This window comes from Diceros bicornis, chromosome 19 (genome assembly GCF_020826845.1).
Source record: "Diceros bicornis minor isolate mBicDic1 chromosome 19, mDicBic1.mat.cur, whole genome shotgun sequence".
Taxonomy (NCBI): domain Eukaryota; kingdom Metazoa; phylum Chordata; class Mammalia; order Perissodactyla; family Rhinocerotidae; genus Diceros; species Diceros bicornis.
In genome coordinates this window covers 49937431-49952871 of record NC_080758.1, presented here as the reverse complement: position 1 = coordinate 49952871, position 15441 = coordinate 49937431, and the positions used below count along the sequence as shown (strand labels likewise).

Sequence of the window (15441 nt, the reverse complement as noted above, 5' to 3'; positions counted from 1 at the left end):
GAGGTGGTGCTTCCTGAACCTTAACGTGCCACAAATCACTTGTTCTTCAGAAAGAAGGAAAACGAAATAGGTCAGAAACTCAGATCTACATAAAGAAGGGAAGAGTGTTAGAGAGGGAAAAACTGAAGGTGAAATAAACTCTCTTAATTTTCTTATTTATTTTCTTTTTCTTTCACCTCCCACAAGCTAACTGAACCAGAAGAATGTACTGGACGCCCATGTTAGTATGCTACAGTCTCCTCCCAAAATAAAACTTCTCTGTGCTTTAATTTTGTACTGCTTTTTTGACCTGTATCCCAGCTTTCTGTTTTCTATTGATTTCTTCTCCACCTTGCAAAGGACCAGAGTGTTGTGTACACAGGCGCATGAACACAGGTGCTTCAGGCGTAAGCGTGCCATACCACTGTGGCCAAGGGAGCTTGGACCTCACTGGTGACCCTACAGGCAGAGTCGCTGTCTGGAGGGGACTGGGGCTAACACCTGTTCTTCTTTGCGAAAAATTCCTCTTTTTTAACAAGTCAGACATAAATCAGTCATGACTGGCTGACATTGGAAACTGCTGGGTTGGCACATCGATTAGAACTACTCCCTATTCATGTCACTTTCTCTGCTAGTTCTCATTTGCCTACAGCCTTCTAACCTTCGACTTCAGCCTGGTAAAGAGTAGCTCAGCATGAAGCATTTTTATTCTCATGAAGTCCGTCATGTGCACAAAACATGCTTCTGTGGAGGATGAGTAAGAGCCAGAGAAGAATGGAATTACGCTTTAATTACCAGCTATTTCCAAACAGGTGCATTCAGACCTTGACTTGCCTAGATACCTGCGTCAGCCTTTTTACCTCATTAATATAAACCTGGTCTCTCTCTATAGGTTTCATTTCCTATAATTTCTGAGACACTAAAAACAAGTGAGGTAATGTACTGTTTTCATTTTGACTTCTTTTTTTCCATGTCCCTTGGGGATTCTCCCTTCCCTGTCTTATTCAAAGAATTAACTCCAATTTCATAGTGCTTAAGCTATAATGGGAGGAAATGTTGACATCATTTTTTCCAAAATGAGCTTAAGAGCACTAATCCAGTTCATCCATTTATTCAGCTAATACTTACCAACACCTGTTATGTGCCAGGCACTGGGAAAAGCAGTGAACAAAACTGATAAAAATATGAAGCATACATTCTAGTGGGTAGAGACAGAAAAGAAGGAAAACATGCATCCAGCCAATAAGAAGGTGCAATGAAAAAAATAAACCAGGGAAGGTGGAGAATTGGTGGGGTCACAATTTTAAAGAGTGAGGTCAGGGAAGGTCTCGCTGAGAGGCTGATCTTTAAGTAACAGCCCTTACTGAAATGGGAACACTGTGAGCACAGGAGGAAGAGAGGTGAACCCACAGTGCAGCTTAAGGGATGGGCAGCTTGGGGTGTCTTAGACCACCCAAGTGGAAAGGCAATCAGATGGATTTCGAGGTAGGATTCTGGTACCAATTAATGATTCTGGTCACCAGTTCAAAAGTGTGGGGTTTTTTTCCCCACACCACCAAGCAATGCTCCAACACCAGTTGTGTGTCCTACAATTTAACTCCATTCTGACACTATCTACCCTGAGACAGCATCAGATTCCACAGGTTAAGAGCTCAGTCCTACAAGACTGCCCCTACCCCACTTCAGATGCTAATCGAAAGTCCAGGTTGTCACCTGTGCTTCTGACCAACAGGCTATAGATGGGAGGTTCCAATGACCCCCTCTTTGGATTTGATTAATTTGCTAAAGTGGCTCACAGAACTCAGAGAAACATGTAATTTACTGGATTACTAGTTTACTATAAAAAAATACAACTCAGGAACAGCCAGATGGAAGAGATGCATAGGGCAAGGTATGGGGGAAGAGCATGGAGCTTACACGCTCTCTCCAAGCAGGCCGCTCTCCCCAAACCTCTGCGTTTTCACCAACCCAGAATCTCTCTCAACCCAATCCTTTTGGTTTCATGGAGACTTCATAACATAGGCATGATGGATTAAATCATTGGTCATTGGCAATTGATTCAGCCCCTCTCCCCTCCCCAGAGGGCCGAGGCTGAGACTGAAAGTTGAATGTTCCGGCCCTCTAATCACAAGGTTGGGTGCCCTAGCAACCAGTCCCCTTCCTTGGGAGGGGGTCCAAAAGTCACCTCATTAACATAACAAGAGACACCTTAATGGCTCTTATCACTTAGAATATTCCAAGCGTTTTAGGAGCTCCATGCCAGAAAAGGGCTGAAGACCAAATACATATTTCTCCTTAATAAGAAGAAATCATCTGTGATATCATAATATCACAGGAGGTAATGTGGCAGCTTTGTGCTGGAGATATCACATACAAGTTGTGGGTGCAGAGTTGGTATTAAAGCCACAAGACTGGATGAGACCTGTGAGGGAAGGAGTGCACAGAGACATGAAAAGAGGTTCTCCTGAGCCTGGGAACAGGTCAGGACAGGCCTGGATGAGGGTCTCGAGGATGAAGATGAGGCAGGATGGTGGAAATTCTTCACATCTAGAAGAGCCAAGAGAAGCGATGCTCCAGGTTTCTTGGAGTTAACAAGTGACTCAAGATTATACTGCTCTTTCTAAAGCCACTTGCAAAATATCCATCTGATTGTCTTTCCACTTGGGTGGCCCAAGGCACCCCAAGTTGAGTGAGAGACATCAGGCAGAATCTGGAGCACTGGTCTCTGTATCTTCTCAAAATCTGTGACAGCCTGCATCATGCTATGTGAAATACTTGTCTATGTGTCTCTCTCCTCATCACACACAGGGCTTCTGGTGGGCAGTGACTGAGCTTTTACATCTTTAAAGTCAGTATCTCACATCACGTGTTCCATGAGCGTTTACTAAATCGACGAATGAATAAATAGCATAGACATGGAATTCATAACATCTTTCATGGAGGATAACTAAGTGCAAGGTGGATCCACCATGATGTGATTTAGATATAAGGCTGTAGTGATAGGACGAAGCCAGCCATCAGGTGGCTCCACTGAGGGTCTGAGGCCCAGCATAACAGGATCGAGGACAATTCCACTTGTAAATATTTGCGAATAAAGTAAAACACAAAATGCTGCTTTTGACCTCTAGAACTTTCTCTTCACTGCTTGGAACTGACTGAGTCAGGCAAATCTTTCTGGAGAACTATTTGGCAATCTATATCCAAAAAAACCTTTGTAGTCTCTGACCCAATAATGCCAATTCTAGGACGAAAACAATCCAAAATATGCACCAAGACTTTTTTCCTATAATGGTGTGTATCACAGGATTACTCACTATAGGGAAAGGAAAAAAAAAACCTGAGAACAGCCTAAAAGTGTAGTATTAGAGAAAAAATTAAACTGTGGAATAACAGGTTGAGGAGGAATAAAACAGCTTTCACAGACCATAACACCATGAAAAGCGTTCATGACATGACAGTGAAAAAGGCAGCATTGAGTTAGGATGAGCACGCGGCCGCTCACACGCACGTGGGCACACGCACCCACACGCACACACAGAACGATCTTCATCTGTTCTTTGTTTTCTTATTTGCTTTTATAACAAACATATTGTACTAATTTGATTTTTAAAAAAACAAGAACTTTTATTTTCAAATATGAGGAAGAGTTGGAAAAATCCGCTCTTTGTTTTTTAAAATCAGGTTTTTTCTCTACTGATGGTGGAAACTTTTTTTCAAAAATTAAGACTAGCTTTGGGAGGTGAGAGGAGGAAGGGAAGGAAGGAGAGAAAGGAGGGAAGGAAGAAGGAGTGAGCAGGGGAGGGAAGTTGTTCCTGGTTAAAAGGGAAAAGGAAGGGAAGCAGCAGCGAACACCCTGGTGGCCAAGAGTCGTCCTCCTGGTCAGGCAGATGCTGTCTGCCCTCGGAGCCCGAGGCCGGCTAAGACTCTGCCGGAAGAGGCTCCTTGTCACAGTGGAGGCCGGCTTAGGAATATGCAATTTAAACAACGGGGATGAATCTCGAAAACATCAAGCTGAGTGAAAAAAGCCACACAGAGAAGTCTACGTACTGAATTCCATTTATGTGAACTTCTAGAAGAGACAAAACTAATCTAGAGTGAAAAAAACATCAGTGCGGCATTGTCTCTGGAGATGAGGGCCCCGACTGACTGGGAAGGGGTGACAGTCATGTTCTGCATCTGATAGGGGTTTGGGTGAGACAGGGATATGCATTTGTCAGAAGTAAGTGAATGTACACTTAAGGTCTGTGCATTTCACTATAGATAAATTTTACAGCAAATGAAAAAGCTGTAAGTAAATATTGACCTCTGGTTAAGGCTACGCATGTTTATGTATTTAGGGGTGAAGTATACTGATGTCTACAACTTACTTTTAAATGCATCAAAAAAAGATGGATTGATGGATGGACAGAAAGATAGATGGACAGACATGTGATAAAGTAAGTAAAGTACAATATTAATGGTAGAACCTAGGTAACTGTTTGCTATAAAATTCTTCTAATTTTGTTATATGTTTGAAAATTTTCATAATAAAATGTCAGGGAAAATGCATGTCCCCCACTCCCCACCTTATATGCACCCCACTCCTCCCCATCTGCCTCTCCCTCCCTGCCCTCTCCCTTTTCTTTCCTCTCCCCCAGTCTCACAGGCTCCTACTTGGCAACAGTATTTTCACCATGTTCCAGGCAAAAGCTGGGGTAGGGCAGAGCTGGCCTGGCTGGCTTCTAGTATTAAATATTATTCTGACACTCATGCTCTGAGGCTGGCAGACAGAAGGGGCAAGGGCCACCACCAAGAAGGCAGGGCTGCCCTTAGCGGCCTCTGAGTTCCCGCCCCAAAATTCAGTACATCCATTTTAACACTGTCCTGGGCAGGAAGAGGAATCTCTCTTCTGCCCAACTGCAGATTGCTAAAGGAACTAGAATTCAAGGTCGCACAAACACCAAGAGGGAAGTCAGAGCAGTGGCCACACTGTGGATTTGGAAGGGAAACTGACCACCTAGAGACGCCAAGGGGATTGCTCAACCCGACTCAGACCCATCCTGTTTTCCTCATGGCCAGGGCTGAGGCCCAGAGAGATGGCAGAGCGCCCAGCTGCCAAGCCACCCACCCGTGTCCCTGGATGCCCTCTCCCTGACCCTGCCCTTGGCTATGCTGCCTCAGACTCCAGAGCTGCTCTGGTAGATGGCTGCTTGTGAGAATAAATGGTACCTGGTAACATAAAGCAATGAGGCCATTTATATGTTGGACCCTGAGTGAAAGTGTTACCGCTCAACATGGGGCCTTCTGCTTGCCACAAGACATGCCAATAGTCAAGAGGCAAAGTGGTAGGAGAAAAAGGACTTTTTTTATTACAGCTTGCTAGCAAGAGGGAAGATGGCCGACTCATGTCCAAAAGAACCATCTTAAGGGGGCACAAAATCTTACAGCAGTTATATGGGCCATTGGGTTATTGGGGAAGGGGTTAGGAATGTTGACCTTCTGGTGTTACAGACTGGGAGTCGCCACACCAGACCTTTCAGTTTTCACTGATGATGGCTATCAGCATAGATTCTCGGTTCGGGGGTCATCACATTCCTAAGGAACTCAAAAAAGCAGTTATCATCTTATCGCAGCTGGGAGGTACATGCACAAGCAGGGGTCGTAAAATCTACAGAGCAGTTAGACCTCCTGGAGGATGGCTGCAGATCCAGCTGGGTTAGTTTGTCCGAGGTCATTCAAAGTTACAATAGGGCTTCTTTTCTACAATATGTCTTCCCTCATGTCAACCTCGTCTTAAGCAGGTATCAAAAGCTGCCAAAAGGACCCTCTTTTCCCCTGTTAAGTGCAAAACAGATACTGGCCACTGTGCTCTCCTGTGCCTCTTCCTTACAGGGGCTGCCAAAGGACCCTCCCACGAGTATCACAGTTTCATACTGACACAGCACCAATCCCCATCGGAGCCCAAATGCTTCACCAACATTGCACATGGTGTAGAAGCACCCACACGTCCCCCCGAGTTGGGGGATGGGCACAGGGAGAAGGTGGGAAGCTGTGTGTAAGGCACTTCAGAGCGTGACCTCAGAGAACCCCGTGCATCCCATAAGAAAGATTCCCCATCTTTCCACGTTAAGATGCCACCAGAAGCATGACTTGCTGAGGCTAAGCTACTATTGTGGACACGATGTTTTCATGGCTCAAAGCCCAAATGTTCAGAATCTCAACTCTTGGCCAACTCGATATGCCCTCTTGTCACTTTAGGTGATATTTTATGCCCTTGGTCATTTATTTATTACAGTATTATTTAATATCCACTTATTATTGTTTATTTATTACAGAGAACTTCCATCACTCCTTCACCTTAATTTCTCACTATACTAATTCACATCATGAGATCAACAATCAGGTACATGGCCTTGTGGGAACACGGTTTTCTCTTCATCTGGTAGAAGGGAAACAAGCTCGCCTCCTGGGCAGATGTGCTCCTTCCTCCCTGGTGCACGGGTGCCGGAGGCCCACGCCTCAATCTTGAGTTCACTGTTTCTCTCTGGGTCCCTGCTCACTTATCCTTGAAGGTGTGGGCTACAGTAATCAGGGCATGGGCTGCTCCATCATTTTAAACTGTGCTTAACCATCACCGCTGAAGCCTGCTCATCTCTCTCGGTTCTGACCCCCAGGCACTACGGTTAACAAAGTAGCGCACCTCTCCAGATTTGTTACATTTGCTCAAGGTCATTCAAACAGCTGGAGCAGATGTGCAGCCTCATCCTAGCTTTCCACTTCTTATCAGACTGTACTGCAGATTGCTCTGGTAGCTCACACAGGCACCCTATGTTAGGATTAGAGGTGTCGTTCTATCAAAACGCTTGCCTCTCCATGCAGCACATGCCAGCAGCCTAACAGAGGATGATAATAGGCAGTGTAATCCACATACAACAGCACGTGTCACCATTCAAGCCACTTCCCCCAAAATACTCACACCTACCACTATGCTCTGGCTATCTGGGTGCCCTGCACCTCCTTCCCAATGACAAAAGATGGGAGGATCCCTTCAATTTCAGCTTACCCTCTGCACAACATGCCCTCCTGAGACTGGACCCCCAGCTGCCCAGTGAGGGCGGGGAAACCACGGTGAGAACCAATTCCCACCCTTCAGAGAGAATCACTCGGCTCAGAAGTATCTGGCTAGGGGCAGCCCTCTCTTTCCCTGCTCTGTGTATCTCCTCCTCTTTTCTCCCTATTTGAGAAAGCATTGAAGACCTCTCCCTCGCTGCCCAGCAAATGCTGTCCCTGTTACACCTGGGTGTATCCAGGGGGCGCCCTGACTTTTCTAGAGGCTCTCAATTTGCAGTGGCATTAGCTGGTGAAGGCAAACAGAACACGCCACCCTAAAATGTGCTACTTTGGCATGTGGATCATTTTGAGCTGAAGGCAGTCAAGCCCCAGCAGGCTCAGGCAGAGTTTTTCACCTCCTCTTTGACTGCCTAAACTAATTTAAATAGGAGGCTGTTCCAGGAAGGGAGCTATTACTGGAGATACCTTTTCTATTCGAAAGACCTATCTGCAAGGCAGGGCAAACATTTGATCACCAAGCATCTGCCTTTCTCCTGTTGCTGTGAGTTGCCCTCCTCCCCTTTGAAGTCCCAGGTCCCTGTTGCTTTCCTTAGCTCAGGATGGCATATAAGCCTCAATTGCCTGACTGCCTTTGAGTCTCATATTTTTATGGGGCTGCTATATGTACAAAATTAAATTTGTTTTTCTCCTGTTAATCTGTCTTATGTCAATTTAATTATTAGACCAGCCAAAGAATCTAGAAGGAAAGAAGGGAAAAATTTTCCAACCCTGCAGTTGTAACTGGGCCTCAGCCACAGGGTCTCACACCCTAACACTGAACATGAATATTCATTATTCATATTGTTCTGGCTGCCAGACTCCTGCTGCTGCAGCCCCAAGACCAAGGCAGGTCTGGGCTGATGCTGACTGACCATTGCCTCAACTACTCCCAGGAGAGTTCTTCTGGGTGTGCTTTAAGGGCCCAGAGGTCCCCAGTGTTTCTGGCAAAGCCTGCCACCATCATTATAGGTCATCTGCCACTGGGTCACCTTCAGGCACGGAGGGTGGGGGTAAGAGAAGAAACACAGCTAGCTACCCGTTCAGAATAGCCTCCCCACTCCCGACTCTCAGGGCCATATTCGAGCCCAGACCTGCACAGTCCTGAGCCAGGGGCTCTGTTAGCCCACATGGTACTCAGCTGACCATGTCCTCTTGGCCCAGGGAGAAAGAGAACCAACAATTAGGTTAATGCAATGACAGGGGGAATCTCAAAAATGACACTGAGTGAAAGAAGCCAGACACATTTGCACTCACACTGCATGATTCTATTTATGGGAAGCTCAAGAACAGGCAACACCCCAGTCTCCTGGGACAGATCTGTGCACTGCCAGGAGCCAAGGGTGGGCACAAGACTGACTGCACATGGACACTAGGAAACTTTCTGAAGTCACAGTGATGGTGTTCAGGGCAGGCCACCCCAAGATGCCCCACTCTGGTATGTGGATTATTTCAAGCTAAAGATAATAAAGGCTCAGAAGGCTCAGGAAGAGCATTTAGGTTTCCCCTCCCAAACTGCCTAAAGAATTTCACACAGAAGATCTGTTTCAGGAAGGAGCCACTACCACATGATGGCTATAGTATAATGTAAAATAAGATGCTGCGATAGGAAAGATAGGAAAGGCACCAAGCCCATCTTACCAAAAATTCTGTCTCTCCTTGGCCACATTCTCTAGGTGGCCCTGAAAAGAGTTGTCAGACAAACATTTCCATTTCCATCTCCATGTGAATTGTCTTCTTCCCCTCTGAAATCCCAAACCACTCCCCACCCCAAGACCTTCCACACCTTTAGGTAAAATACTTAAGCAAGCAGCTTAGACAGAATGACCAGTTGCTCAGTTCTGAGTTTCTCCCATGTATACATGTTATTAAACTTTGTTTGATTTTCTCCTGCTAACCTGCCTTTTTAATTATTTGGCTAGCCATAAGAACCTTAAGGGAAAGGGCAGAGGCGGGATTCTCCCTCTTCCCCAACAATGGAAATGTTCTAGATCTCAGTGGAGTGGTAAAACTGGTGTATATATTTGCTGGAATTCCTCAATCATAACACATAAAATGGGGCATTTTATTGTACACAAATTATGTCTCATTCAACTTGATTTTTTTAGAATGAAGAAAGTTTTCCAAGTGGTGGACAGCCGACCAGAGCCAGAAACATGGCTCCCCGAGGGGAGAAGCAAAAGCATCCCCTGGGCCTCTGCCCTCATTCCCTCAGTTGCCAGCTCCCTTAATTGTCTCCCTCCCACCACTCACATCTGCCCAGCTGGTAGGCCTCTCCTTGCACCTCATCCCTCCACCTCAGCTGCATTCCTCTTCCTACAACAGGTGCACCCAGCCCCACCCCAGGGCCTCTGCGCTGGCAGTTGTCTCTGCCTGAAGCTCTTTTCCTGGTCTCAGCAGGACTTCTTGTCATTGAGGTTTCAGCTTAAATCTCTCTCTTCTCCCAGAGGCCTCCCTGATCAGTGTCCAGCGGCACCCATCTCTCTCCATCACCCCTCTGCTTCACTACCAACAGAGGACCTATCACTCCCTGATCTTAACTACTGACCACTGCGCCACACCCAAAACCGGGCTGTGCAATACCACAGCTACCAGCCACACTGGGCCACTGGGCGCTTGACGTGAGGCTGGTCCAAACTGACACCTGCTCTAATTGTCAAACAGACACACAGGATTCCAAAGACCTGGCACGTGCGCACGTGCGCGCGCACACACACGAATGTAAAATATCTACTAACAATTGTTTCATATGCTGAAATAATATTTTTGATGTATTGGGTTAGATGATATTATTTTTTTTATTTATTTTTTTTATAACTTTTATTTATTTATTTTTCCCCCAAAGCCCCAGTAGATAGTTGTATGTCATAGTTGCACATCCTTCTAGTTGCTGTATGTGGGACGCTGCCTCAGCATGACCAGAGAAGCAGTACGTCCGTGCGCGCCCAGGATCCGAACCCAGGCCGCCAGCAGCGGAGCACACGCACTTAACCGCACTTAACCGCTAACCTACGGGGTGGCCCTAGATAATATTATTAAACTTACTTTCTATAATGTCTAGTGGGGCATGCTCGCCCACGCCTATCTACACACAGGCCCTAGACCACCTTGCCCAGGGAGAAGCCCAAGAAAGGCTTGTTGGTTGAATAAATAAATGAGTTGTGAAAAAGAAAACCCAATGACCTTTTACCAAATACAAGTTAATAATTCATGTATGTTTGGCAAAGAAGTTCTCCAGAACAGGGTGCAGATGGGGTCTTCCCCAGCCTCTGAAATCGCACCGATACCCCAGGGAGCCAGAGACTTGGAACACAGGCTCTGCTCGGAGTTCCCTTTTCAGAGAAGGAATTAGAGTTCAGGGGTTACAAGCTTTGCAGGCCCTGAGAGGGGTGACATCTTCTGTAAGACGGGGGTGAGCTGGGCTGGGGAGAGCTGGAGAGGGGGCCCTGGACTCGCGGGAGGAGCAGCACTGCGAGGGAAGCGAGACTGGCACGAGGAAGGCCAGGAATAGGGGGGAGGGCAGGCCTCTGGGGGGGGGGGGAGCGGGCCGCGGGGAGGAGGCCGGGACTGGGAGGAGCAGGACTGGGACGGCGCGGGTGGCAGGAGTGGGGCGAGGGGCAGGACTGCAGGGGAGGGAAGAACGGTCCGGCCCAGGGCGGGGACAGGCCTCGGGGGAAGGGCGGGTCGGGGGTGGGGAGGCGGAAGAGGAGGAGCCGGGGCGGGCCGTGGACATAAAAGCGCCGCCGGCCGGGCGTCTTCGCGGCGTCTGCATCGCGTCTCTCCGCTCCGGTGCTCCTCCGTGCAGACCATGGCCCTGCTCTCACGCGCCTCGCTGCTCCTGCTGGCCGCCCTGGCCCTGGCCCTGGTCGCGAGCCCCGCGGCCGGCGCGAGCCCCGGCAAGCGCCAGCTGGTGGGCGGCCTCTCGGAGGCGGACGTCAACGAGCAGGGCGTGCAGCAGGCGCTCGACTTCGCGCTCAGCGAGTACAACAAGGCCAGCAACGACGCCTTCCACAGCCGCGCGCTGCGCGTCGTGCGCGCCCGCAAGCAGGTGCGTCCTCCGGGCCGCGGGGGGCGCGGCGGGGGCGTGGGGGCAGGGGCAGGGGCCGGGGCGGGGGCCCGGGCGGCACGGGCCGGGGCCGCGGGGAGCCCTCAAGGGCGAGGCTCGACCCCGGGAGGGCGTGGCCCGCGCGACGTCAGCAGTCCCGCCCCTGCCGTCCCCCAGCTCTCGGGAGTCGTCACCCGGGAGCCCCTCGCGCCGTGTGCATGGGCGCGGGGTGCGGACGGGCCATGCTTCGCTCCCAGGCAGCGTCCGGGCCTTTCCTGTCGCACACAGCCCTCGGCAGGCGTGTCGCCGGGAGTGCCTGGGACCCGCGCCACTCCCGCTCGGCGCCCTGGCTTGCCGAAGACTGCCGCGGCGTCGGGGTCAGGGCTCCTGTCCGCCCGCTGAGCGCACTACTCCAGCCTTGTGGGACCCGCGGCTCAGTGGAAGCTGTCAACTAAATGACCACAAGAGAAGGAAAAACACCCCACACCTGGCTGCGCTCCTGGCTCTGCCACTGAATGATTTTTTAAGCACGTTTTCTCCTTTTAACTTTTCATTTTGGCATAATTTCAGACTTACAGAGCAGTTGCAAAAGTAGCACGTAAAATTCCTGTAGATCTTTTACCCAGAGTCCTCAGATGTTGGTATTTTATCATATCTGCTTTATTCACCTCACTCTCCACATACATATATATATGTAAGCATCTGTTTTTCTGAACCTTTGAGAGTGGTCCAGTGTATATTCCCCGAAAACAAGGGCATTTTCTTACATAACCACGGTACGATTTGAAAGTCAGGAATCGGCACTGACACAGTCATCTAACACGAAGACCTTATTCACACATCACTGATGGTCCCACTAGTGTCCTTTAATAGCCACAGACATGCCAGGTCAGGCATCTCAGCCACTGTCCCGCAGCCTCCTTTACTCTGCAGCAGCCCCTCAGTCTGTTGCACGACCTTGGCACTTTTGAAGGGTCCAGCCAGTTGTGCAGACTGTTGCTCAGTTTGGGGTAGCCTGATGTTCTCTCAATGTGAGATTCAGGTCATGCAGAAGAGGTGTGTTCTCCTCTGTGCCTCCTGTCAGGAGGCGCCATGAAACTAACCTGGCCTCCACAGCCTCATCTTAACAGTGGGATTTGGGGCCAAGGCTCCAAACATCCTCCCTGAGGGCGGGGCCCTCACTGCTCCCCTGAGCACCCGGAGGTTAGCAGCAAACACAGATGAGTCAGTGAGCTGGCTGTGGTATCCAGTGCATCCCAGAGCAGAAGCTCTTGCGTGAGAATCCCCATCTGTCTAGAGATCCTGGAGGAAGGGATCTCTCTGCAGGTTACATGCACAGGTGCAGCCTCTCTGCTGTGAGGTTTCATTCCCCACCCTGAGGTGGGCGCACTGTCACCCATAACCAGGGGTATCTGAGTGCCTGCTGCAGTAAAGAGCAGCCTGCCTCTGCCAGCCTGCCGTGGAGTTCTGGCCAGTAAGGAGTGCAGTCAGCGGAGTCGAGGAGCAAGGCGAGAGGGAGCGTCAGGAAGGGCTGCTGGGCCTTGTGCTGGGCCTTGAAGGAAGGCTAGAATTTAGGCCAGCTGGCCTGTGTCTCACGGGAGAGCAGAGCATAGCCACGCCGCAACAAAAGTGTGTTTAGGGCTCCTTTCCAAAACTTCCGAAGATGGGTCCAGACCAGACCCATTTCTCCTCCTGCAGCCATCGGCTGGCACTGTCCCCTTTGGACAGGACATACGTGCTCCCTGCTCACCAGGTCCCCGACACCGTGCGCCTGTTGAGTGTGACACTAGCTCATCGGCCTGTATGGGAAACTAACACGAGAGGGATCACAGGGCTTGCTGTGGTTCCACCGGGTAGGGTCTGGAGCCTGGTCCCCCGCCCCTCATCCTGCGCTTCCCCAAGCTCTAATGAGGCATGTCTGGGTTGCCCTGTGTGAAGACAGGGTTTACTTCTATTCTGTAATCTCAAATGTAAAAGACACGCAGGTGTGTGACACACGTCAGAAATATTCCCGTCAAAATAACACTTAAAAGGTAGGCGTTCCAGCGGCGGTCTTTTATTGACCTAAAATATCCGCGCGCGTGTGTGTGTGAAGCATCTCATTTTTTACTGTTAACAGTGAAGGAACAAATAAACCTGGGTTATGTGGAGGGGAGGAGATGCCCTGGGCTCGACCCTGTAGCTGGAATTGAGCTTCAGTGTAGCTATCAGATGATGGTCTTCCTGAGGCTGAGCCGGTGTTTGCTCCAGCACAGCGCCGTCTCTTTTGCTTAGTCCTGGCCCTGGCACAGATGATTTGGCGACACCCCGGCAGGCTCCCCAGAGCTGCGTCTTCCATTCCTGAACCTAGTTAACAGAATGTTGGTGCCTGGCTTCCCCCTGCCATTTTCCTGCCCCTCCTCCCACCAGGCTGGGGGAGATGCCTTGTTGGAGCCACTGGGTAAACAAGTTACAAGAAGGGCCTAGGGCGCAGTGGCTTGGCCAGCCGTCAGGAGGTGGCTGTGGGCTTCCTGGGTGCCGGCTTTGGCAGCTCGTGAATGCTGGCCCAAAGGCCGGATAGCGGGAAGGTAACTGTACGTGTGAAATTGGCGGGTTGTTCTAAGCGAATCCTGGTCTCCCTGTGTACAGGTCGTGGCTGGGTTGAACTACTTTTTGGACGTCGAGATCGGCCGAACCAGATGTACCAAGTCTCAGCCCAACTTGGCCAGCTGTCCCTTCCATGACCCGCTGAGGGTATGTGCCTGATGCAGGCCAGAGGGGTGGGGGCGTGCCTGGGCGTGTGGGTGCATCATGTGAGAGTGCCCGGGGGCTGTGGGGTGTGTGTGTGCGCACATGACTAATTTGAATTTATAAGGGGGTTTTAGCTGCGGAATTGGGGCACCATGTGCTTTGGGATTGTTGCCTGCTGGATGGAGGAATCAGCTGCGGGGTGTTTGCTGGGGAGTGAGAAGGGGCTGTTTAATCCCTGCCTTGGCAATCAAAACAGATTAGAGGGAATTAGAGGCCTGTGATGGCCAGCACCCTCTGATCCACTCTGCTCACTGAACCCCAGACTCTGTCATGGGCCTGGCTGGTTCTTGGGAAGTCTCGGCCTCTGGGTAGAGCTGCATGCCTCTTGTCACCCCCACACACACACACATCCTGCCTCTTTCGAGAGGGTTTCCTGGACCGGGTCCCAGCCCCTGGGTCCTTCCCTCTGGACCTGTCTTAGTGCTGGCCCACTGGAGGTGGAGGGAACTTGGGGACGGGGCCCTGCACCCTCTGGGGCTTTGTGGCCTTGCACAGGCTGCTCCTTAAAGGGCTGTGCTGGGGGCACAACAGTGTGGAACCCTGTGGGCTGGGGGTAGGGGTCACGATGCCTCTGCTGGACTCGGAACAGAGGGAGCGGTGACTGAGAAGTCACCGCAGAGTCCTCCATAGTGTGTAGTGCCCGGGGCTCGGCAGGGGCGGGCTGAGAGTCCCACCACCATCCCCGCCCGCACTTCTGACATCTCATGGCTGGGCACTTTCCTTTTCAGCTGTAACCCTAACTGGCTGTCCCTGTCTCTTCCCTTTCGCAGAAAACGCTCTGCTCTTTCCAGATATACACTGTCCCCTGGATGGGCACGATGTCCGTGGTGAAGTCCAGCTGCCAGGATGCATAGAGGACTGCGTGGCAGGCCAGGCCACGCTGCCTCTCACTCCCACCCCGCCTTGTAGAGCTCCTAAGCCTTAGATGGGTGACCATGCCCTGGTGGAAGTCCCTTCGGTGTCCCAGCCCCAGGAGACAATAGAGAAGGCTTCTCGGGTATTCTTTGAACAGCTAAGTGGCCCTAACTCACTTCCTTCTTCTAATTACTTTCCAGGTGCACCGGTACGTAGTGCACATGTTCTGCTCCTATCTTACTCAATAAAAAAGTAACATCGGCTACTCGGCAAGTTGCTCACTGTCTCGGGGATGCGCACGCGAGAAGTCTTTAGGCAGTTACTTTATGAAGAGCTCCTTGTCCCCCGGGCTCTGTAGGGCAGACGAGGAGCCGAGAGCTGGCCACTACCACAACAGGCGTGTCAGTGGAGCGTGCTGCCACTTTTCGGGATGACTAAGTCACGGAGGCGGCTGGGAACTCAGGCCTTCATCTGTGGTGTCTCTTGATAATCGGATAAGGGAGAAGTGGGGACCTAGGCTGCTGTGTTCGAAAGCAGTCAGACAGTGAGCAGGGGCAGGACAGGAGGGAGAGGAATCAGAGGGAGCCCACAGCCCGGGGGCACTCTGACAGGGCTCTGCTGGGCCGTAGACCTCAGCCATGTGTGCTGAGCTGATCAGACTCCTGGGACTGATGTTCACTGGTCAC

The 15441-nt window shown here is 50.5% G+C and overlaps 1 protein-coding gene across 1 annotated transcript; it reads left to right on the top strand.

Annotated features, from left to right (window-relative positions):
* Window positions 1–10798: 10798 nt before the first annotated feature.
* LOC131418736 (cystatin-C-like) lies at window positions 10799–15018 on the top strand. The gene is made up of 3 exons (XM_058563347.1): window positions 10799–11113; window positions 13739–13843; window positions 14671–15018. Exons 1-3 carry the CDS (start codon window positions 10874–10876, stop codon window positions 14752–14754), a joined length of 429 nt encoding a protein of 142 aa, XP_058419330.1. The 5' UTR covers window positions 10799–10873; the 3' UTR covers window positions 14755–15018.
* Window positions 15019–15441: the final 423 nt, after the last annotated feature.